At 43.6% G+C, this 24661-nt stretch overlaps 1 protein-coding gene across 9 annotated transcripts; it reads right to left on the reverse strand.

Annotated features, from left to right (window-relative positions):
- Positions 1–8013: 8013 nt before the first annotated feature.
- Positions 8014–19027, reverse strand: SPATA2 (spermatogenesis associated 2). Of its 9 annotated transcripts, none has more exons than XM_083618809.1 (4): positions 18877–18999; positions 17768–17963; positions 13603–14029; positions 8014–11533 (listed from the first exon to the last, which is right to left on the reverse strand). In XM_083618809.1, the coding sequence occupies exons 3-4, from the start codon at positions 13918–13920 to the stop codon at positions 10295–10297; spliced, it is 1557 nt and encodes a 518-aa protein (XP_083474935.1). In that variant the 5' UTR covers positions 13921–14029; positions 17768–17963; positions 18877–18999; the 3' UTR covers positions 8014–10294. The 9 variants fall into 9 exon arrangements, with proteins under 9 accessions (XP_083474935.1, XP_083474934.1, XP_083474932.1 ...); XM_083618808.1 differs by having other exon boundaries at positions 13603–14032; XM_083618806.1 differs by lacking the exon at positions 17768–17963 and having other exon boundaries at positions 13603–14032; positions 18877–19027.
- Positions 19028–24661: the final 5634 nt, after the last annotated feature.

Below are 24661 nucleotides of genomic sequence, written 5' to 3' on the forward strand. Positions count from 1 at the left end.
TGCTTCAGGTTACATACGCTTCAGGTTACAGACTCCGCTAACCCAGAAATAGTGCTTCAGGTTAAGAACTTTGCTTCAGGATGAGAACAGAAATCGGGCTCCGGCGGCGCGGCAGCAGCAGGAGCCCCATTAGCTAAAGTGGTGCTTCAGGTTAAGAACAGTTTCAGGTAAAGTACGGACCTCCAGAACGAATTAACTACTTAACCTGAGGTACCACTGTACTTGACTGCTCCAGAGGATTACAACCCACACAGACAACGGTGCTTAAGAGAGCTGAAGGTGCACTCCTTTTTCCCCACTGTCACCTGTGGTCAAACAGGTCTTGCTGGTTTTTGTACTTCTTCAGAAGCCTACAGGACCTCTTTGACCAGATATGCGAACTACAGCTGGCATCACTCCTGAGTGTTGTCTAATTGGGGGTTATGGGAGTTGCAGTCCAACAACATCTGAGAACCCAAGGCTGAAGTACACTCTATTCCTGCATTGCAGGGGGTTAGACTAGATCCCCATTGGGATCCCTTCCAACTCTATGATTCTATCTGGGAACAAAGGAAAAGAATGCATACCCCAGGCGATGATGACTTGATCATATCACATTCAGTTATCTTCAAAACGGATGTTTATCACAAAACAACTCATGCCCTGATGTGCAATGCCTGCAGTTTGTTATTGCAGTGTTAGTAAGATGGAATAGCATTGAAGCCTAATTGTGAAATGTGAATCCTAGTGCAATATCCCTGGTTTCCTATAGATTTCTGAGAATTGAATGTATTTTTGAGAGAGTTTCTAGTCCTCCCTATTTAGGGGCAAACAGGGTATTGCTAATGCTAGGAACGTGCCCATAAGGGACAGGCCCCAATTCTTTCTCTAAGTGCTTCAGGTGCTCCTGGGTGGGAAATGAGTTTGCAAGGGGTCAGACAAGATGACCCTTGTGTCCCTTCCAAATCTACAATTCTGTGACTCTATGGAAAATTGATTTTGGGGGTAGGGCTAAGCTAGGTTACTAGGAGGATATTAAGTTATTTAGATGATTTGGGGGAAAGCGAAGGAGACTTTGTTTTTAAAAAATAAAAAAAATACTTTTTAAAAATAAAGGCTATGCAAGATTTTGCAGTGTTATCAAAGTGGAACTGATGACAATATAAATAATCCGTATACAATTATAGATCACTGTGTGAAACAAATACAGACATAAAAGAAAACCAAAACTAATACAGAACTGGTATGTGAATGTGTGGAAAGTAGCGGCTAGAACTATTTCCAGCATAGACTTAAAGGTTAAACAAGACAAGGTTACAGAATATGGACCCTATTATATTAAGGGAAATACCGGTAATTAAGGCATTCAAATGCCCTCAGTCACTGTACAAGCCATATTTGTTTGTAGGCTGAGCAGGGTCTTCTGCCATGTTCCTCCTTGCCTATCAACAAAATAAATATGCTAAAGACTGAACCTGTGAACCAGGTGCTCAACCGCTGAGCTGTTGTTGTTGTTTAGTCGTTTAGTCGTGTCCGACTCTTCGTGACCCCATAGACCAGAGAACGCCAGGCCCTCCTGTCTTCCACTGCCTCCCGCAGTTTGGTCAAACTCATGCTGGTAGCTTCCAGAACACTGTCCAACCATCTCGTCCTCTGTCGTCCCCTTCTCCTTGTGCCCTCCATCTTTCCCAAGATCAGGGTCTTTTCCAGGGAGTCTTCTCTTCTCATGTGGTGGCCAAAGTATTGGAGCCTCAGCTTCAGGATCTGTCCTTCCAGTGAGCACTCAGGGCTGATTTCCTTCAGAATGGAGAGGTTTGATCTTCTTGCAGTCCATGGGACTCTCAAGAATCTCCTCCAGCACCATAATTCAAAAGCATCAATTCTTCTGCAATCAGCCTTCTTTATGGTCCAGCTCTTACTTCCATGCATCACTGCTGGGAAAACCACTGCTTTGACTATACGGACCTTTGTTGGCAAGGTGATGTCTCTGCTTTTTAAGATGCTGTCTAGGTTTGTCATTGCTTTTCTCCCAAGAAGCAGGCATCTTTTAATTTTGTGACTGCTGTCACCATCTGCAGTGTAGCTCAACCACTGAGCTACAGCCAGATTAAAAAAACCTTTCCAACTAACACACATAATAACAATAATAATAATAATAATTGTACGCTACCCATCTGACTGGGTTGCCCACACAAAGCCCACAATATCAGGAGAACTGCAAATATGCACCACTTCCCTTAAAGTAAAGCTCTACTTCCACTGCGTCGGGAGGCAATAACCGTAGTTCCATTTCTCCAAACCTTCTTCATGATAAACTTACGTTGCATGTCTGTGCTCTCCTGAAGCAGAGCTCTAAGCTCCGGACAATTTCTGCAAGGCAAAAGCTGATGCCAGAGCGCCACCTACGGGCATTTTTCAATAACTCCCACAGCATGGCAGAGCCACATTTAATTTTGGGAGAACACAATTATTACAGTGCCATCTGCTACAGATCAGATCAGATCAGATCAGAAGAAAATCCCATTGAGTTCAATAGGACTCACCCCCCGACCCCCAAGTAATTGTATGGGGGACTTTTTCAGCCCAAGAGTTGCACTCCCCTATGAGCAAGCTTTTGGGGGGGTGCATTCCAGGCCTGGAAGGCAGAGGGAAAGGTAAGCCCAATTGATGGGGACAAACGCAAACATGGCTGGAGACAGTGGCAAAGCTGCATGCTCCAGCACCGGGGGCAGAGAGCAGGCGAGGGCGTGGCTGGCACGCATCCTGGGGGCGTGGTGTGTCGCCTGTGGGGGCGGTGCGTGCATCCCGGGGGCGTGGCACCTGGCACATGGGGGGGTGCGCAGCACATGTCCGGGACGGTGGCCGCGATGGTACCCCCTCCCTGATGGTGCCAGGGGCGGTGCGCTCTCCCCCTTCCTTCCCCAGTGGCTGGAGAATCAGGCTAAATGGCTCAATAGTCAGGCTTAATATTTGTTTGTTTGTTTCATAAAAATTGTACACCCCTTGACTGTTTTTAAAAAAGAAAAACCCTCAAAAGATAAAACAGTAAAATCGGGGGGGGGGGGAATTACAATCCTACAACGAAACATACTGAAGTTAAAATACTAAAACGGATTGAAATGGCCTCAACTTTCTAAGCATCTGGGTCAGCTTGTCTAAACAGGAATGTTTTCAGCAGGGACCAAAAAGAGTAAAATATGAAGACACCTGCTTGATCTCAATAGGCAGGGAGTTCCAAGGTTTAGGATTTGTCACACTAAAAGATTAAGTTCTTACATACTGTCAGTAACACATACGTGGAATAGGTAATTTGCGGCACAAATTTGTAGAGCCAATTCTGCCAATCAAAGTGGTTGAGTGGGCACATGTAGGGAAGGCAATTTCGTGGGTAAACTGGTCTGAAGTTGTTATGGGCTTTACATACTAATAGCAACCCCTTGAACTCAACCTGCTGTCAGATCAGCAACCAGTTCAGATCTCTGAGCGCAAGTGACAGAGTGTCAGGCCTAATGAGCACAGCAGCTCATCCTCTGTAGGTCTTGCCCCATGGATCAATTGCTGAGACTGAAAGCCCCCACCAACCCACAACTGTCTAAATCCCCTCCTCTCCCAGGTTCCCCCCCAAGCAATCAGAGGCTATGCCTACGTGCAGCCAACCACTCTTCCTCCCTCTTCATGCCTCTTCTGGTTCTGGGAGACAAGCAAGGACAGGGGTGCTAACTTGAATAAAATATTGCCGGGGGGGCAGGCATGCCCTGCCCTGCCTAATTGATCATATAACGCAATGCATGCACACCATTTGGAAGACAATACCCATCTACTTGGGAGGGGGTGCTCCCACAAATATTTTATTGCTAGGGCCAAAGCTTGTCTCACACCCTGGCTGTGGCTGATGGGAGCTGTAGTTCAAAAACTTCTGGAGGGCACCAGATTGGCAAAGGCTGATATAGATGCTGCATATGATAATAACGATTAAAGATGAGGCAGACTGAGAAAGCTCAAGCCAGCTATGCGAAAGAGGAGCAGCATGACTGCGCTGACTCATTTAAGCTGCTTGTGTGTGTGTATTTAAGAAGCTGCTAAGGCGCATGTTGTTATTAACAGTCTTATTTATTAGGACTTTTGGCTGGTATATGCCACTGGCAAAAAGCCCCATTTTGATTGCTCATCAAAGCAGGACTCATAATTCCAATGGATCTGAGAGCAAACAGAACAGAAGGAATTGTCTTTTTAAATGCTTGATGATACAATATTGATATTATTATTAATAATAATAACAAATTGATATCTGTTGTGCTTTCAGGTCAGCTTCCTTGTCCGTTCTTTTTGCATCTAATCCCTCTTTGATTTCACTTAACTCCCCCCCCCCATGTGCATATATGTTTGACAGTTCAGGGTTGCACTTTACACAACTGACGGAGTAGACTGTAGCCTACAAACGTTCATGCCACATCACATTCCCTCGTTGTTAATGTGCTGCAAGATTCTGATTTTTTGCTACGACTTGCTAGCTACTCTCCTGGAAGTTGCCCCCTGTAACATGTCCTGGCGTCAGAGCAGCCCGATACTTCATTTCGACACATGCCACTTTAAATTATGCTGCCCTCGTGCCAAAAGATGAATAAGTATGCTAAGATTCTACGGCAAACATGCAGGCTTTTCTCAACAAATGAGTCAGTATAATGAAAGGTTTTTTGCAACCACTGTTTTATAAAACTCATAGTTTTAATAAACACGAGCATGGTTATGATTATTTGTCTTTCACAGATACATTTCAGGGCAGTGTGCAAAATTCTCCAGCATCACAGATGCATGCCACACTCCAAGTGGCAGGAAAGAAACTTTGCTACTTTGACTCCTCTACCTTCTGTGGTTTATCTACATTCATGTTCTCCAAATGTTATTTTTCGCTCCATAAGACGCACCTGACCACAAGGCGCACCTAGTTTTTAGAGGGGGAATGCAAGAAAAAAAAATATTATTTAAAGGGAGCGCTGAGCAGAGCCTGTATGCATCCCAGGCTCTGCTCAGTGCTCCCTTTCATGAACCGCGTGGAGCGTGTGTGCGGCGCTTACAGGCTTTTCCCCGAGGAGCGCTCCCTCTTGCTGTTCTGGCTTCTGGGGTAGCCCCGAAGCCTCCGCAGGGGAGCGGGATGAAGGCTCCCCTGCGAAGGCTTCACTCGGCTAAGCCAGTAGCCAGGACAGCCAGCGGGATTGCAGCGCAGCGATCCCGCTGGCTGTCCTGGCTTCTTCTTGGCTGCGTGTAGCCTCTCCAGGGCAAGGGGAGCCTTCATCCCCCTGCCCGGGAGAGGCTGTGTGCGGCTAAGGCTCCCCCAAGAGCTGCACTCCCTTTAAAGAATGCACGGAGTGTGTGTGCAGCTCTTGGGGGCTTTTCCCGAGGAGGGAGAAGAGCAGCCCTTCTCCCTCCTTGGGAAAAAGTCCCAAAGAGCCGCACACATGCTCCACACGGCTCTTTAAAGGGAGCGCTGAGCAGAGCCTCCCGCCTGCATTTGCTCCATAAGACGCACACATATTTCCCCTTTACTTTTTAGGAGGGGAAAAGTGCGTCTTATAGAGAGAGAAATTCTTTGTTGAAGGTCTGGGCTCACCGGACAGCAAGGAAAACTCAGGGGCTTTGGTGATGCGCACATTTTGCTGACCACCACCCCTCCTCACACATGTGATGATTGCAGGGGATGTAGATGGAACAGGGGCAACACCAGACATTTGCTGCTTGAGGTAAAGGTCACGATGCCCCTGGCTCCCTTCCACATACAGAAGTCACCCAGGCTAGCAGATTACTATTTCTTCTTCAAGCCTGGCTATGGGTCAGCAGCATCAGCCTGAAGGCAGCTGTCTATCTTAGGGGTGCAGGACAGGACACGTGGCAGACACAGTGCCATTCTCCAACATTTTGCCACCACTCCGTGTTGGCGGCATCGCTCTGCCCAATAGTAGAGCCAGGACTAGCTGTTCCCATCAGCTCAACACAGCTGAATCTCACCCATTTGGGGCAAATCCATGGCTCACACCTACAGAACAGCCTTGAATGCTTTTAGGCCTGTGCCAAACATTCGTTTGGGGACTAGATAAAAACTCTTACATCAAACCGACGTTTTCAGCTACCCCACACAAGTAGATAGGTAAATCAGCTAAAACAGCTTCATATGTCCGGCTGTGGCTGGCTGAGAGGTGCCCAATTCTGTGGTTGCATTTCCTGTTCTGTATTGCAGATGTCTTAAAATGTAAAGCTATGCTTTACTTTAATAGAACATTCCCCCAAGAGGTGTACATTTGTCATGGAGGAATTGCAATGTCCAGCCTTTGCTTCTGCAGGGGGTGGAATCTCGTTAATGGTGAGAGCAGTTTGACAGTGAAAGCAGTTACCAAGTGTTGGCAGGATCTCCACTGGAACTCTTGAAGATGTTGGAGAATCAGATGCTTTAGCTTTCCTACATCAAACAGGGTGTTAGACTGAATCAGGTCCCCTCCAGCTGCCATGGACTCGTTCCCATCAGCACTAGCTAGCATGGCCAATGGCTAAGGATGGGAGCTGTGGCCCACCGTCTTAAGAGCACTGGTAAATCCAGGACTAATCTGTCTCTCCAATGCTGCAATTCTATGTTGTCCAAGAAAATGTGGATCCCTGCCTCTAAAGCAAGTGTTTCTATCGCTGCTGAAAAATGGCCTTTGGGATGTAGTCATATGAGTGAAGTCATGAACTGGGTGGATGCAGAAAAGTGGTGGGAGGAACCAGTTGAGGAACCCCCAGGAGAACTCCCAGGGGAAGAAGGCTCAGAGCAAGGGGACTGGTGGTGGGATGACAGTGAGTGGTCAGAGGGAGAAGAGGGGGCAGACTAGGAGGAGGTGTTGGAAGTAGAAGAGGTAACAGGGTTCAGTGAGCAGGAAGAGGTTGTGGCAGAGAGCAGTTCAGACTGGAGGCTGGAACAGACCAAGAGGCAGCAATGAGGTAGGCAGCTAAAGAAGCCAGGGAGTCTCCCCTTCCAGATGAGACTAGCTCCCCTCCCTATTGGTCTCCTAGAACACACAGAGAAATGAAAAGGGCACAGCAGATACTGGTTGTGCATGGACAGAGTCTTCAACTGCTTGGGAAAGACCCTGGAGAAGACGAGCCTTAGGGAGTGGTGGGGACCTTCAGTCCTTGAAACTGCCTCATTGGCCCAAGACCTGTTTTGGCTTCTTAAGAGAGTTAACTTCACTGACACAGTGTTTTTTATTGCTGATCTATTATGCTTGACTCCAGCTCCTGACAAGTGTCATAGAGAAAATAAAACAAAACCCTTTGCTATTCACCAGAAAACTCCGTATGCTCAAACGTTCACCCTTTCTAGGTTTCCAGCTCATATTGCTGCAAATGTAAGCTTTAACAGAAGACTGGGGAGCTGTGGCCTTCCAAATGCTGTTAAGACTCCAACTCCCATCAGCCTCAGTCACCATGATCTATTTTCAGGGAGGAAGGGAAGTGAAGGGCAAAAATATCTGAGGTGGGATTAGACATTGCACATCCCATCTGCGCAAGCACTGCAGCTTGCCCAATGGAACAATGCCCCCTCTTCTCCCACAGTATGTTCTGGGTGTTCTCTTGACCTCCCAACCCCAAACCCGTTCCAGGGGACACATGGGGAGGAGAGGGAAGAAAGCCCCATTTCGTAAGTATAAATCCTTGCAAAGGATTTCCACTGCCAATGCTTATTAGGAGAATCCCCTCTCCTGTCTAGGTTCAAATACCATGGGGCTGGCTTTGCTGAGATGTAGGGAGGAGCATCAAAAATCTTCCAGCTTTAGCTGAAAATAGGATTAATACACAACCTCAGACTGTGGTGAAGGCAAGCATAACCTGGATTGTGAAGCGGTTGGCCATTACGGTATGTGCTACAATCCCTCCACAAAAATGAGCTCAATGTTTAAATCCCCACTCCCCCAAAAATCAAGCTTTTAGGAGAGCGATGTGCTTCTTTACAAATCATAACACAGAAATTCAGATGTTTAACAAATCAGATGCCAAGCAGCTGCATTTTAAATTAACATATATTTTACTGTCTCAATCACAGCAACCTCATACAGTAAGATACACATAAAAGTATAGTTTGCATGGTATCACTTGCAATTTAACACTGTTAAATACCACAGGTATTCCATGACAAATATGTACACAGGACTGTTTTTTTCTCTTTTAAAGCAATATAATTAGTCCCTGCTAGGTTCACTGTATAAATTACGTGGCATCACAGTTTTTGTTCATTTAGTGTCATGTGAGTAGCAGTATGGAACCTGAACAAGAGAGGAACTAGAAGCTGTACAGTATAGCAGCCAAGTAAAGACAGGCATGGTACTTGGAAGAGGCTGAGCAGAAACGGAACACATCAAAATGAACTCTACAGGCTGATACTTTAGAAAGAGTAAAATTATTTCAAATTTGGCATTATATACACATTTTATCTACAGGTATATGAATATATGCTTCTAAAAAAAAAATCCATCTAAGATTATGAAAACCTTCATCGTTCACTTAAGCAATGATTTTACACGGACCTTCCCAGTCAGCAAGCTAATACTTGCCTGCAAAGAAAATAAAACGCTGAATGCAGTAGTATGCCATCGCAATAATCTCATTTCTACTTTTCTCAACCATGTATTCTTTTCTTGGTAACGCTTTGCTGTTGGCAACATTCCAGAAAGATCATGTGAGACAGTGTATTTGATTCTCAATCACAACAGAAGAATTTCACCAAATCTACAATGTGTTTAATCCCTTTATGTTTCTGCCACCCCCACCCCTGCCACACACTGGCTATTCATGTAAGCTTCTGTCACAGAAAGGGTGAAAGGACTGCAAGTCTTAGAATCAACAACCACGCTCTTAAAAATTAACAGTTTTAAGGTCAAATGTAATCTGCCACAAAGTTCAAAACTCAATGCAATGGAATAGCAATTAAACATAAAGGGCGAGTTATTTAAAAAGGACAGTTTGATATCCTTTGTGGCTTAAGAAATTTCAGTTGGCTGGGAATGGTGCAATCCCTGTTATTTTAACCATCATTATTTCTAGTGCGCTGTGGCTGTGTACTTTATGCAAACTCACTCCTGTGAGCATGGATGGGAGAAAGCATGTATGCATAGCCGAATCTTCTACATCCTTGTTGTGGCTAAAAATCATCACAAGGGGAAAAGCTTCACTTCTGCATGAAACGGTTGGAGCCAAGTGACTTGCCCACCTCTCTCTGACAAAGCTCCAGAGGCAGAATTTCAAACCAGGTGAAAGAAGCAAAGAGACTAATGGATTTGAGGGACACCTGTCTACCACAACAGCTGTAATAAGCTGTAGGTGAAATACAGTACAAGGAAAAAATAATGTTACCTGAAAAAATAACCCAGAGACTTCATTTACAGGACCTTATATATATATATTTTTAAAAAACCACAACATACTGAATATATTTATTTAAAAATAATCTGCTTCCAAATCACCTATTTACAGTAGAAACAACTGGATTTGATACATGTGCAACAGAAGGTGAATCTGATCATAATTCATTGGGAACACTCCAGGCGTAACGTAACACATACTGATTCACTTCTTAATACTAGAACAGTTAAAAAAACAACCACACACACAAGGTGTATTGGCAACACCGAAAAATAAAGCAAATATTCAGTTTAGAATTTGATTTTATATGCTTGAGATGGTGAAGGAAAAGTAGAAGAGACACAAGGAATAGATGCCATGGTGATTTTGCCTTTTGGAGCTTAAGTAATGCTATTAATTTTCCTTTTTTTAAATAAAAAAAATCACTTTTTTGGCAAACACAAAGGAATATTCCGTGCAAGTTACCAAAACAGACAATTTCACAATTCACTGAAAATGCTGTTCTTAGTTTCTTGGTCATCTTTCTAGTTACTACTCTGGTGCTGTGTTATGTGGATGAGGCAGTGTGACAGCCACAAAGCACAGACATATGATGTCTTTAGAAAAAAATGAATTGCAATGCCTGCCTGCTTCTAAAAAAAAAGGAAAAAATTGCTCCTCTCTCCCATCTAGAATGGAAAAGCAGCTAAGAGTCACCTAAAACAGTAGCAGCAGTGTCAATTATTGAATAGACAACATTTGTAAAGTCACATCATTGAAGACTGGCACTATGTTAAGATGTATATGTCCAATGTTAGGGCATGTCTACTTTTTTATTTCTCCTAAGAGGTCAGTAGGATACTTCTAGCAACATCAGAATGTTTTGTGTTTTTAGCCCTTTTGTCCCAAATTATAGGATTTCCAAAAAACAGAAGATAAAAATAAAGGTCTATCTATAAACCATGTGTGGTAGCTGGTTTGATTTATAGTTTAACTGATTGTTTGGCAAGAACCTATGAAGCTCACTTTTTCGACAGCAGGGATCATAATAGTAAGCAGTGAGGCAAGGATCGCAGGAAACTTTTGAACAAAAAGTGCATGTGTTTGTAGCTCCTGGTCTGTTGCAAAATCCACAGCGTGAAGAGCCTGAAGGCTTCGATTTTGAACCGTACTGAGACACTCGGTCTTGAGTCTGCAACATGTACTGAGGCTTCTCCCTTATCACTGACCCAGAAGATATGCCTTCACTTGCAAGAGTTTTGAGTGAATAGCTGCTCTGCTTCATTGGTGGATATTCCTGCCTGCAGATGAGCAAGTTGTCGCACTTTTGGCAAATGGAGGTGCCGCAAGATAATCCACAGTTTTGGCACTTAAGGGAAGTGGTATCTTTGGCTAGATGTGTACGTTTATGGTAAGTCGGGTTGGCATCGTTCTTTAGCAGCCATACATCATGTTTAGTGGGTTCTTGTCTCTTGAACATACTTCTAGAATCAGAGTCAGTATATAAATCTAAATCATCTTGAGGGGAATAGTAAGTACTGTATGGAATACCCGTTCTTAATATGCCGTTGGTATGGGATGAAACTGGCAAATATTCATCGGAACATCCATGCGGAGAACTTGACATGGCAAGGAGGGATGGCGAAGGACGAATTATTTCATCTTTAATGTCATCTTCAGTATCAACCAAAATGGGTTCTTTTCTGAGACTCAAGGATGTCATCAAAGGTGGCTTCTTATTTTCCAAGTAACTATCATAGGCATCCACTGATTTAGAAGCTTTGCTAACTTTGGGTTTGAAGTAATCTTTACAGCCTCTCTCACTTGCAGATTTCTGAAGTACCATTCGTGACATGGAAGTGTTTAGATTTTCTTTGCATTCTGCACGACGCTTCAAGGCATCTGAGCAGCCTCGGACATCACTGCTATTCTTTCTTTCATTTACAATATCAAGTTCTGTGTAACCTTTATCTTTCACTTGCAAATGAATTTCAATCAATTGTTCACACTCTAATTTGGCCAAGAAAAGTTCAAATGATACCATCTTTACCTGGAGGGTATCAACCATGTCTTTGAGTTTATACATAGTTCCAAGTTCTTGGATGTATCCCATTGAGTTAAGTATCTGTCTTATATCCTCATCTGGTATTGTAGACTTTACATAATAAACAAAAGGTCCTGTGTAAGTCTGAAGATGGGAAAGAGGAAAAAAAATGGTAAACATAGTATTCAACCAAGTGCTCAGATGTAATTCTGAAATAGTGTAGATATGTTATAACTAGTGCTTTTTTTCTGGGGGGGGGACGCAGGGGGATGCATACCCCTAAACATTTTGTAAATCTTTGTACTTTTGTCCATTTACTGTATTTATTTTCCTCAATTTGAATGACAAAATGGTGATTTTCTTAAGTCAAAATGAGAGTACCCCTAAACATTTTTAGGGGGAAAAGCACTGGTTATAACCACATGAGGGGGTCATACACTTTCAAAAAACAGGGTTTGGTGCTAAAATTCAGAATAATTCTATGCACAATCCACTTGAGCACACTAAGGCAAATTAATTTCAATTGGTTGCATCCAAAGCACGGCTACATTGTGGTAATGTCAGCATACGGATTCCTGCTTGTGCAACAGGTCTTTCCTCCCTCAGTGTAGCCCCTAAATATGTTCTAGGGATTCCCAACCCTCCATAGGAGATTTGGAGCAGGCAGGGAAAGTTCTGTTGGGCAAACAGAAATCCTTGTGTTGGCAGGAGACAATAGATGAATACCACCCCGTGGCAATACATTCACCAGAGAATTTTACCATACCAACTGATCTCTGATTCAACTTCTACAGTTGAGTATGATGCTCCAGTAAAGATTAAACCAGGCAGAGGGTGAATCTGTGACCCAAAGGTATTCTTAAGTCAAAAGTTCTCCCATCTTCCACGATAGTATACTTTGTTTTAATCTACCATAGAGAACTGTATCAGGTGTAATGGGGTGGGACAACTGGATATTTTTGGTAGCTAGGAAATCATGGAGGAACTGAAATGATGGGATGGGTACAGAAAATGCATGTTTTGCTAAAACCAGTCAGTGAAATTGTAAAGATTTATAGTTAAACTGTACTAATGTTTTGGTGTTGATATATTTGCTAGAATCATTACCAGTATTGCTAGATAGAATCCTTAACTGCTCCAAACACTAAAAGATATTTTAAAAAGGAAGGGGAGATACAGAGAATAAATTGGAATCAGGATCTAAAACACTGTTACTAGGACTAGAAAAGCAATTTATACATTAGCTTAGATTATGGGAAGCAACACCAGATTTATATACACAAGCCCTGGAAATGGCTGTGTACAATTCTTCTTCTTGAACACCAGCATCAAGGCTACAGGAATCCAATGGGTCAGGTGTAGAGGATTTTTCAACCATGTAAATCAGAATGAGGAACCTGTGGTCCAACATCTGAAGGGTCACAACTCCCATCATTCCTGTGGCAATGGTTGATGGGAGCTATAGTCCAATAACATCTGATGGATCAAGATTTTCCCAGCTCATGCTGTAAATACAGTAGCTGACCTTTAGGCTTCCTACCATACAGGGACACACCATCTATACTATTCATTAAGAAACTATTAGTGCAAAGAATTAAAAATTCAGGCTAGAATAACTTTCCTGGGTGGGTGGGTAGGTAAAAAGAGACCAATACCAAACTCTCATTATTTATTCTTTCTAACTTTACATTTCATGACTGAACTTTTCATTATTTTCCTTACAGGCCACAGTATGGAGAGCACTAGGGAAGTGGGTGAGAAATGTACATTGAGGAATTGCACTGAAGTTATTCATTTAGAATAATGAGGTGATTCTAAAATAAAATGCAATGAAAATATTTGCTGAACTCGAGGATAGGAATTGGCAAGGCTGAATGCAGAAATCAGGGTTATAGTAACAAAACTTAAAGCCAAATTCCAACCCAACTGAAGCTCACAGGGTAAGCTTTCTTGAATCGTGATTTCAGGTGAAAATCTACTTTGCATCCTAAATTACAATAAAGATTAACTGGTCTGAACAAAGGACATGAAGTCTGGGCACAACTGCCCTAAAGGCATTTATAAAAGCAACCAGACTTTCGCCTTGCATTTATTTTTTAATCTTTGGAATAAATTTGAGTGCTACACACCACCTTACAGATAGAACAGACGCCCTTTTAAGAGTTGAAAGCACAAATATTTAGATTACAAAAGACATATTTGCACACTCTTACCTTTATATTTTTGAATTCCTTCTTCCAAGGGTAAAGAAAAAGATTAACTCCAACTGATTCCAGAACGCCAAATGCATTTTGGAGTGCACGCAAACTTGAAGATTTCAAGGACCTAAGTGAATTTTCAACTATCTCATAAAATTTTATCAGCCGGAATCTGTAGAAGGGATCAATCTTGGGAAAACAGAGTAAGGTTGAAGCTGTCACTTGTAGACACTCATCACTAACTGAGTGCTGCTTCTTGTCAGAGGTATTCAATTTGGATTCATGAAACTGTACATACTTCCTAAATACATCGTCTTTATATTTTGCATCCATCTGAAGTTAGAATCTAGCACGCTCAAGGGCGGCTACCTCATCTCTTTCATGGCTACAGTGAGGCAGGCTGGGGAGGAGGAGGCGGCAATGTAAGATAGTGCTGCAGAGTCTTCTGAAAGAAAAGAAGACACAAATCACTTACCATTACTACTAAAATCTGTCATCTCTCACCCTACTTTACTATTGTAAGAGCCTGCTGAATCAAAGCCAGTGTAGTCTAGCATTCTGTTCCCACAGTGGCCAACCAGACGCCTGTGGGAAGCTTATAAAGATGTGAGCGCAACAGCGCTCTGTCCACCTGCAATTCCCAGAAGCTGGTGTTAAGAGACATGCTGCCTCTCACTGTGGCAGCAGAGCATAGCCATCATGGCTAGCAGCCGCCGATAGCCTTACCCTCCACAAACTTATCTAACCCTCTTTTAAAGCCATCCAAGTTCACAGCCACCACTGCCTCCTCTGGAAGCGAGTGAATTTCAGTTCAACTATGCACTGTGTGAAGAAGTATCCTTTTACCTTTCCTGAATCTTCCAATGTTTAGTTTCCTGAGATGTTCACAAATTCTCATGTTATGAGACAGAGAAACTTCCACTTTCCACTTTCTCCACACCATGCATAATTAGTATTAACGTCTCTATTACGTCACTTTTACTTGTATTTTCCCAAAACTAACAAGTCCCAAATGCTGCAAACTTTCCTCACAGGGGAGCGGCTTCATCCCTTTAATAATTTTGGTTGCCTGTTTCTGGACCTTTCCCAACATCTTTTTTGTAGTTGTGAATTAATAAGCCTTGGGAAACTATGAGGCAAGTGTCTCACAAGGAATTTATACAAAGAAATAAAAAGAAACCAGGAGGAGGGAAGGATTAAAGAAAAGAAAAAAGAAAAAGGGGGGGTCCAAAACAAAAGTAACAATGACTGCTACTGTAGCATACTGGCCTAGTGACAGAACTGTGAATCAGAAAGCCTCCAGTTCAAATTGTGCCTTCTACTATGAACTTACTTAGGTGGCCTTAGGCAAGAAACTCATGCTTGGTCTCATCGCCGGATGTGCAACATTGGGGGAACCCCCACTTACCTTAAATAGTTGTTATAAGGATTACTGGTGTGGTATATGTAAAACTCTTTGAACATTTGGGAGGAATTTTATCTTGCCAGGTTTTTAGCAACCAAGAGTTAATGGTGTTTCACTAAGTTAGGGATCAGAACTGATAAGTACCGGTAAGTCAATTCTACAAAGCCTAGAGAAAGTTTTGTTTGGTAGGTCCCTTTAACTAGAGAACTTGATGTAATCTTACTGCAATGTGACACTCTGCTATTCAAATTCATCACCCAAGTAATAAATGACGAAAAAGGATGCAACTCAGCCCTCTACATGGGATAAGCCGAATACTACACTAGGCATTTTTCTTTAATGGCTAATAAAATGAAGGCCTGTGTAATTTGAACAGTCAACTCCTACAACAATTTTCCTGCTTATGTGAAATCATCCACAACTTCGAAACCAATCATATGTGGAAATTAACATTATTGCTCATAAGAAAAAGCAGTTCCACATAGTGCCTGATCAAATGCCAAATTGTTCAGCTTTGTCTACCAGTGGTTCTGAAGGAGCTTTACCCTGTAATGTGAGGCACACTCCTCTATAGAAAAAAATCACACTGAGTTCACTTGGACGTTGTTCTAGGTAGAATTGCAGCCTGCAACACTAGACTAAGAGGTGTTGGAATCAACTACATTCTTTTGGAAAAATGTATAATATTTGCATCTCTTTTCCATCCTAATTATGACTTACCATCTGTATATGTTCAGTTCCTGCAAAGTAGCTTACTAACACCTTCAGATGTAAATGCCAGAGCCCTGACTCTGAAGAGACTAAACTAAAGACAGTTTGCAGGAGGCCTATTCACTGTGTAAAGTTAAATGGGTATTAAATGTTTTATTTCTGGAAGCTTACAGACAAGACAGATTTTTGAAAATGTATTTACAGATCACAGAATTTAGCCCAACATCACACCAGACAAACTTCCAAGTTTTCAGCTACCAGAAGCCATTCTTACTGAGCTAGGCACCTGTGCTTTCTCCAGTCTCAGGCTTATCTCTTCTTATCACTATAGACTACTACAATGCAGAACACTATAAACAGGGTGTTAGCTTCTGACTCCTTTGGCAAACACTTAAGCATGCAGAATCTGTACAAAAAATACAGGCGGAAAGCCTTGGAAATTCCCACATTACTAGTACAGTGGTACCTCGGGTTACAGACACTTCAGGTTACAGACACTTCAGGTTACAGACTCTGCTAACCCAGAAATAGTACCTTGGGTTAAGAACATTGCTTCAGGATGAGAACAGAAATTGTGTGGTGGCTGCGCAGTGGCAGTGGGAGGCCCCTTGGGCTAAAGTGGTACCTCAGGTTAAGAACAGTTTCAGGTTAAGAACGGACCTCTGGAACGAATTAAGTTCTTAACCAGAGGTACCACTGTATAGTTTTGAGCCCCTCACTTTCTAAGATTATTGTACACCCTTTTCTAAATTAAGTCTTCATTTAGATTGTGGACCATGAGCTGAATATATATGGCTGTCCCGCAACAGAAAACTGTCCCAAATAATATAAAAAAGACAAAGAAAGAGGAATTTAAAAACATCAAGAGAGTAATCTTTGGAAACTTTTCACATCACAAGCCCTGTGCCCCTGCGTATTACTTAATTCTTCCAGCAGAAAGTCAGTGCCTAACAATGAAGTGACCAATAAACACCTTCAAGCTATTTTGGAAAGAACTGCAAGGTGATCCTCACTCCTAAGGAAAGGTCCCCATCCCCGGGGGGGGGGGGGGTAAAAACCAACCCTGCAAAGGTCACAGTCCTTACAATGGATGTGCGCCCCAGCTACAAATAGGCCCCTGGTCCCTTGCACAACCTGACCTGAGAGACAGGCATGGAATGCAATCCCAGAAAGAAAGCACCACTATGCTCCTTACTTTTCGGCCACGGTTCTCCATCAGCCCAAGCCTAAGCTGCTTCCAAGGTGCAAGGCCAAAAACAGCGCTCAGAACAGAGGCACGTTTTGTGTGGCAGGGGAGGGGGGTAGATTTAAACGAACAAAACCAGCCTCTAACCCCATTATATAGAGAGAGGGGGGCTGGTTTTCGTGTGTGTGTATGTACATATAAACACACACACACACACACACACACATATATATATATATATATATATATACATATATATATATATATATACACACACATACATCCTTAAACCTATACACACGCACACACATACACATCCTTAAACCTATATATATATATATATATATATATATATATATACACACACACACACACACATCCTTCAACCTAGGAGGAAGGCCAGCGTAAAAAATGCAACTGCAGGGGGTGACCATCTGCCTAGTCCTTCCTCAACTGGGCGGGTGTGTGTGTGAGAGAGAGAAGGGTGGGCGAACAAACGAAGACCTCGGAAATCCTCACAGGCTCCCTTCGCTAAGTACGAGAAGGGACCCGGGGACCCCGGGAAGAGAACCCGCCCGAGGGGGGGAGAAGTACGGGCGAAGTAGGAAGACAACCCCCCCTCACCCGCCGCCGCCGCCTTCCCCTTCGCCCCCACAGCCGGGGGTCGCCTGAGGGCCCCCCTCCTCTCCCCAAGAGGCTTCCCAGTCCTCCTTCGGCCCCCAACCCCGCCCCCCGCCCGCTGTCGCGAAGCGGTACCCACCGACTCTTCTGCCCTCCCTTCGAAATCTCGCGAGGCGCAGCGCGAGAACCCGGCGGTGCTGGCGGCGGCAGCAACTGCCCCTTCTCCTCCTCTTCGCCTCCCACCCTGGACCACAGACCTGCAACCGCCGCGGCCACTTTCGCCAGCCAGGAAGTCGCTCGTGACCCGGACGCGCAACATCCTGTCACTCTCTCTTCCTTGCCCCGCCTCCCAACCGGAAACCGGAAGTGAGCGCGACTCCTGTCTCAAAACCTCCTCTCGCTCTCTCCGTGTGTGCGTCCCTCACACTCGCCCCCCAGAGGGTCCGCATGGGCCTTAAAAAATAAAAAAAAATTCTGTCCCGCGTTCTTTTTCTCTCCCCCCACCCCAAATAAAACCGCAAAAGAGGCTTGTGCTGCGGCGGAGCATTTGAGGAAACTCGGGCCATTTGGGGCGCTGCGGAACTCCCTGCCACTTGAGAACGACGCGGAGGGCGGCGCCTTCCGCGGTGCTCCGCTTAAAAGCGTTATTTGGTTTAAAAAGCGCTTAGGAAGCGGAGGTAATTTTAATCCGTTTTAGTTCTTTGTATGTTTGCGAAGTGAGGGTTGCGGAGTTTTCTCCTCGATTCTAGTTGGGGTGTTTTTAATCTTTTCGTCACCCGCTTTGAGCATTTTTTTGGTTTGGGGTGTGTGGTTTTTTTTAACGATCAAGAAGTGAAGTAAATAAGTGATAAAGTGGGCTGTGCTTTTGTGTGCTTGCGACGCCAGACAGCGGTGGGTTGTATAAAGGGAGGCTGAGGATCCAAACTAGCCTCTGCGTTAACATGCTGTACACGGAATGCCTCGGGGGAGAGCCACAAATTGGGCAGAAATCACATTTTAAAAAAGAAAGTAAGTTGCAACCTAAGTTTGAAATGAGCATAATCTTCTGTTTTTCCCTTTTTTCCTTTTGTTTGGAGGCAGGAAGGCAACTATGCTCGCCACCTAATCCCAGCCATGCAAAAACATACCGATTCCTTCGTTTATTTCTAATTCTAGTTTCCACAGCGTGGCTGGAGGCGTTAGGCTCTTTTGGGGTCTTTCCTCCCCAATCGATGAGTTGCTCTAACGTTTTTTCTAGTATCTATGCGCCTGGCGAGGCGAGTCTTCGAGGGCGCATGCGTCGAATTCTGTGTCTTTAGCTTTTTTATTTTTTATTTAAATAATAAATATTTAAACCCTCATTAGTAGCAGCATGGTACTTACTCACCTTCCTCGCTCCGCCTTTCGCTCTTGCCCGTTTCTTACACCTGGAACACGTCCGTCAGGTGGTGATTCTGGCAGCTGCAAAGATAAGGAAGAAGGGGAGGGGTGGGGAGGGGAGAGAAGGGCTTTTCTTAAGTCGATGGAAACGTCGGGATCAGCGGGAGATTGACGTTCCCTGCACGTGTGTGACGTCATAAACCATGTAAAGACGCGGGATCCCCTCCAAAGCCCAGCAGCTATACTGTTGCATTGCATCAATGCACTTATGAGCAAAATAACTTAAATGGATTTCTGCTAGGCAGTAGGACCTGTAACAAATTGTTGCAGCCTGCAGTAGGGTAGGCAGCTAGGGCACCCCATTCCCTTCTTACATACACAGCCCCCTCCCTACACACTCATCTAATGCAGTACCACAATGTGTTCGGTAATTGTTGGGTTCCTCTTGGGGGGAATGGAGGGCTCCTTCCCCCTCCCCCAAAAAAAGTTATTTGTGCAATTGCAAAAGTTTTTTGTACCACCTCCTACCTCTGTCATGTGTGGGTGATGTCGTTTTCAATCCATTTGATTCAATCCTGCCTTGAATCTGCTGGCTTTCAGAAATCAAAGGCCAGACATTTTAGTAGAATATGGATGGGGTGGTGTGAGGCAGGGTGTGTTAATCCAGAGAGGAATTCCAGCAAAAGATTTTCAGTTCAGAATCTGGAAGTTTCACTACCAGTTCATTGCAGTTAATCTGTAGTGGCTCAGAGCCATCAGTCCACTCCAGGGAACTAGTAGGATACATTTGTTTCACAATAATTAAAACTCAATCACATCAATGAAATTCAGCTATGTCATTAATTTTTAACTCCATGCAACATCTTGTATTGAAAGAAGACAGAGAAGAATAGTCCTATTCTTAAAAAGATCACTATTTTTTCCTCAGTAGCTTTGGACTTCAATGAAGAAGAAAACAGCATGCATTAAATTTTCCTTCTGTACAAAAAGCCTCCAAACCATAAATGACCAATAACATAATAAGTAAAATGTGCTCACATCCTCCAGCCCTGAAGCTAATCTCAGCAAACCCACTCTATCCTGCCTGCTGGCTGTATTATTACTTACTTTCTAGCAGCTTTCTCTGTTTTTAAATGTTTCCCTTGAGGGAAAAAGAAGATTTTAAACAAATGCCGTAATAAGTGCCTGCTTCAACAGTCAGGCTGAGCAAACCTCTCTTCCTTCATGCGTTGCCTGAAGATAGATTTAAAGCCCATATCAGTGCATACATTCCGCTACATGAACCATAATGTTTTCCTTTTGGCTCCCTAATACATAGCCTTAGTTCCGCAGCATCCCTTAGTATGTGCTAATTACGTTCCACGCTATGAATTATATTCAAAGTAGGCTTTTCCCACCCACACCCTTTTGCAAAACCTGAACAAGGCTAATAAATATTTCTAGTTTTCCCCTTGGATGCAGCATTAGTGTAGTGTTTTGGGGGAGAGAGTAGGCTATATGAGATATCCTACCTCCTGGTGCCTGCAAGTGTTAAAATATTATTCAGGCTGGTTTCCTGTGTTGGGGCAATGGCCTGGGTGATGGACCATTAAGAGAACCAAGGAAAGGGGGCTCTGTGTGAGACGGAAAGTGGATTGACTCTTCAACTCTCTCTGCTGCAGCAGAAGCAGAGGTGGAAAGGGGAAGGTCTAAGAGGTTAGTGGGGGGGGGGCAGTGACAGGGACCAGAGGGCGGGGGGTGACGAGGTAGGTGTGGCTGGTGAGCAAAGCAAGCAGGAGCACAGCCTGTAGTATACAGTAGTACCTCGGGTTAAGTACTTAATTTGTTCCGGAGGTCTGTACTTAACCTGAAACTGTTCTTAACCTGAAGCACCACTTTAGCTAATGTGCCTCTTGCTGCCACCACGCCGCCGGAGCCCAATTTCTGTTCTTATCCTGAAGCAAAGTTCTTAACCTGAAGCACTATTTCTGGGTTAGCGGAGTGTGTAACCTGAAGCGTATGTAACCTGAAGCGTATGTAACCCGAGGTACCACTGTACACAAGAAGAGGGGGGCGACTGAGCTGATTTAACAGGCTTGCTGGAATGTCTGTAATGCACTTGATGAAATCTACAGTTCTGCTGGTGAAAGCTCACACAGCTAGGTGAAGAATGTACTGTTAACTGCTTCAGAGACTGGGCTTCTGCCTTCAGCCTTGAGAGCTTGACTCTCGAGTTTCAGTTTCTAAGAAAAAGGATGCATTTATTTCTTTGGAGAAGTGAAACTCTGGATAAATCTTTCCCCCTTGTCAGCCTGTGCAGTTAACATACTAAGTGCTGTGTGAGCACAGTTCTATGAAAAGAACAGAAGCCTTCTGTCACCAGCGTGCAATCCACGCCTTTCCATTTTCTAATTCAGCTAGTTAAGAGATGTTGCTTGGCACATCAGAAGAAACATTTGGCTCCAGAGTTACATTGTGTTCAAACACCCCCACCCCCACCCCCCGCCCAAAAAAACTTCCTACTTTGGCAAGCCTACCACTCCTCTATTTTTCCTTTAACTAAATGCTATTTTCAAAGATTTTAAATGTAAAGATCTGCCTTCCAGAGCAGAAACTAGTACAGTGGTACCTCGGGTTAAGTACTTAATTCGTTCCGGAGGTCCGTACTTAACCTGAAACTGTTCTTAACCTGAAACACCACTTTAGCTAATGGGGCCTCCTGCTGCTGCCGCACCGCTGGAGCACGATTTCTGTTCTCATCCTGAAGCAAAGTTCTTAACCTGAAGCACTATTTCTGGTTAGCAGAGTCTGTAACCTGAAGCGTATGTAACCCGAGGTACCAACGTATTTCACATCTACGGTGCCAGCATAATCATATACTTTCCAACCTGTTCTCTCGTTCGGGGGTGGAGGATCTCAGGCCTGGGGATTGAATGCTACCTTCCATGCCTCTGTAAACTCTCTCCAGGCTTCATTGCACACCAAGAGTTTTTGCAAGGCTGGAATGCGTCTAGAGTGCACGGAAACACTGCTTACCTTTCCACTACTTGTGCTGATATGCTTTTGAACTCTTAGGTTGGCAGGACCTGGGACACAGCAATGGAAGCTCACCCTGTCGCACGGATTTGAACTGCCAACCTTACAATTGGCAAGCCCAAGAGGCTCAGTGGTTTAGACCACAGCAGCACCTGCAACCCTGGGGGGTCTCTGCACGCACGGTACATAGAGATGCATTGCACACACAGGGCGCGTCCTGTTGTTGAGCATCTCTCCTGACACAGTTGCAGGCAGATTTACACAACACTGGCCACTTAATGCCATCTAAGCTCCCTGCAAATAAATGCTCATTATGTCAAAGTGAGTGCTATCCCACACCTTTCAGTGCATTTCCCCATCACTTTCCTTTTGCCAAATTAACTATAATTGTGCAGCATACAATGTTGGCATGTGCTTGAACAGGGGTAGGCAACCTAAGGCCCATGAGCCGGCTGTGGCCCAATCGCCTTCTAGATCCAGTCCACAGATGGTCCTGGAATTAGCGTGTTTTTACATGAGTAGAATGTGTCTTTTTATTTAAAATGCATCTCTGGGTTATTTGTGGGGCCTGCCTGGTGTTTTTACATGAGTAGAATGTGTGCTTTTATTTAAAATGCATCTCTGGGTTTTTTGTGGGGCATAGGAATTCGTTCATTTCCTCCCAAAAAATATAGTCCGGCCCCCCACATGGTCTGAGGCAGTGGACCAGCCCATGACTGGAAAAGGTTGCTGACCCCTGTGCTTGAATCTCACCTGAAAATACTGACAGTCTAGAAGCAAGCACAGATTCCAGGGAACCTTGCAGTGCGAAGTCCCTCCTTTTATCACCCTCCTATTTGAATGATCTTAAGCAGTTTGGTCCTAAATTATAATCACGATAATGAAATTATACACCCCGTTTTGAAGTTCTCCCACACCTACCATATCTTATTTCAGTGATGTTTTGGAACTTCTTCGCCATGCTCCTTATATGAAAGCTGTGTTCAATAGCCTTGATGCATTTATTCCCCTTAGCCTCTTCAACACAGAACAGCCTACGCATAGCTTCTGTTCATATATGAACTGATATGCGACTGTCTTGTGTTCCTTCCCTCACACCTCAAGCAGCAACGTATGGAATCAAAGCATAAATCACCAGAAGGTGACCTGCTGCCAACAGTGACAAATATCCAGTTACTGAAGGAAAAAGAAAATCCCCCATATTGCATGGTGATTAATTCCACCTCCCACTCCAAGCTCTCAGCGTCTGTCTTTGGTACCAATCTCCTGTATGTCACCAATGTATGAAAAATTCTAGTCCAGTGAAAAATGTGTCCCCAGGCATACAGTGTTATTGCACAATTTTAAAGTTGCTGCTGGTCACACAAGGACCTTGTAAAGCAGAGCAAGTTGACCACAAAAATCTTAATAGTAACAGCCCATTTGTTCCTAAATTGCTAATCCCAAGCAAGTGGGGATCTTATGCCAAGTACATCATATGGCTGGGTTCTAGCTAAAGGGGAACCCTTTTATTAGAGTAAAAAAAATGTATTTTTTAAAATTAGTTTTCCAATAAACCCCCACTAATAGCCAAATTATAACAATAACAGTTAATTCCAAAATTATACAATTATCAAAATGCCAATTAACTTCCATTTAATACATTTTAGTTAAAGTGGTTTCCCACATGATGGTTTGGGTGCATTTTTGATCTTATATCACAGTGTTCCATAATCTTAATTGATGTCACTTACATTTCAGTTATAGTAATAATTCCTCAGTCAACATCTACATAATTAATGATTTCCATTTGTGATGCTACAATAGATAAATTTATAAAGCTTCAAATGAGGAACTCAAACTATTATCTTTATTCTGTGAAAACTTTTATATGCATGGAGATTCCTTCTTTATTAGAGTAATTATATTCTAGTGTACAATATTTGCCTGTTTTGCTGCCACCGCTCAGAATGTGATGGAGATTTATTTGTGGCATCACCAGAGAAGCAGAGATTACATTTTTAGTAGCTTGGAAGTTTAAATATCTAGTGCAATACCTAACAGTTGCTAGGCCTTCAGGTCAGGTTTGATGGATGATATCCAATGGATAGCATCACTACCCTTTAATGTACAAAAGTTCTTTAAATGGGCAGGGCTGCAGAAAGTGCAGAAAATCAACAGGTAAGGCTTTCTCCGTCACTGCATCCCTGAGGAAAAAACCCCACATGTATAATTCTTGACTGTGATGAACTGGGATGGAATTATTTTTATAAAAGCTTCCAATCTTACCATTGGAATGCAATAAACTTGCCCCCATTCTTGCCCAACATGTTGCTCCTTTGAGACGCCTGTGAAGTTATTTGGTTGCCTCAGTACATAACTTATAAGGCAGCCGCCAGTGCTCATAAGACAAGGTAGTTGCATTGTGTCTTTGGACAAGTTCTTGTCTGAATACACTTCCTCTTGCAACTGAAGAGGCCATTCCGGAATGGGAAAGACATGCTGCGCTTGTCACATCTGTAAACCACAAGGGGAGAGGTCATGGCTGATGTTTAGCTTCTTATGATCATTCTGGAGTAGTAGGAGTGATTCCCATAAAAGTTGTGCATGGCATCTCTGCAAAATGACCAGATGTTCCTATTGTTTGCCAGAGCCTTCCATCCACTGAGAAATATTTGCCTTGTGTTTGCAAATATTCAGACATCAGAGCTTTGGGTGACCTCTGGGTCTTTTACTATAGGCTCTCTCACCTTTGGTACATGTCCATTTTGAATCTACATAGGCTCAAGTCAGCAGTG

Source organism: Podarcis filfolensis (genome assembly GCF_964270895.1).
Source record: "Podarcis filfolensis genome assembly, chromosome: 6".
Taxonomy (NCBI): Eukaryota; Metazoa; Chordata; class Lepidosauria; order Squamata; family Lacertidae; genus Podarcis; species Podarcis filfolensis.

What these genes read in the sequence shown, in the direction of transcription:
- SPATA2 (XM_083618806.1), bottom strand. Translation starts at nt 13,920, where the DNA reads ATGGATGCAAAATATAAAGACGATGTATTTAGGAAGTATGTACAGTTT. An exon ending in AGGAATTCAAAAATATAAAG is followed by an intron (nt 11,534 to 13,602) that starts GTAAGAGTGTGC and finishes TCCCATCTTCAG; the next exon opens with ACTTACACAGGACCTTTTGT.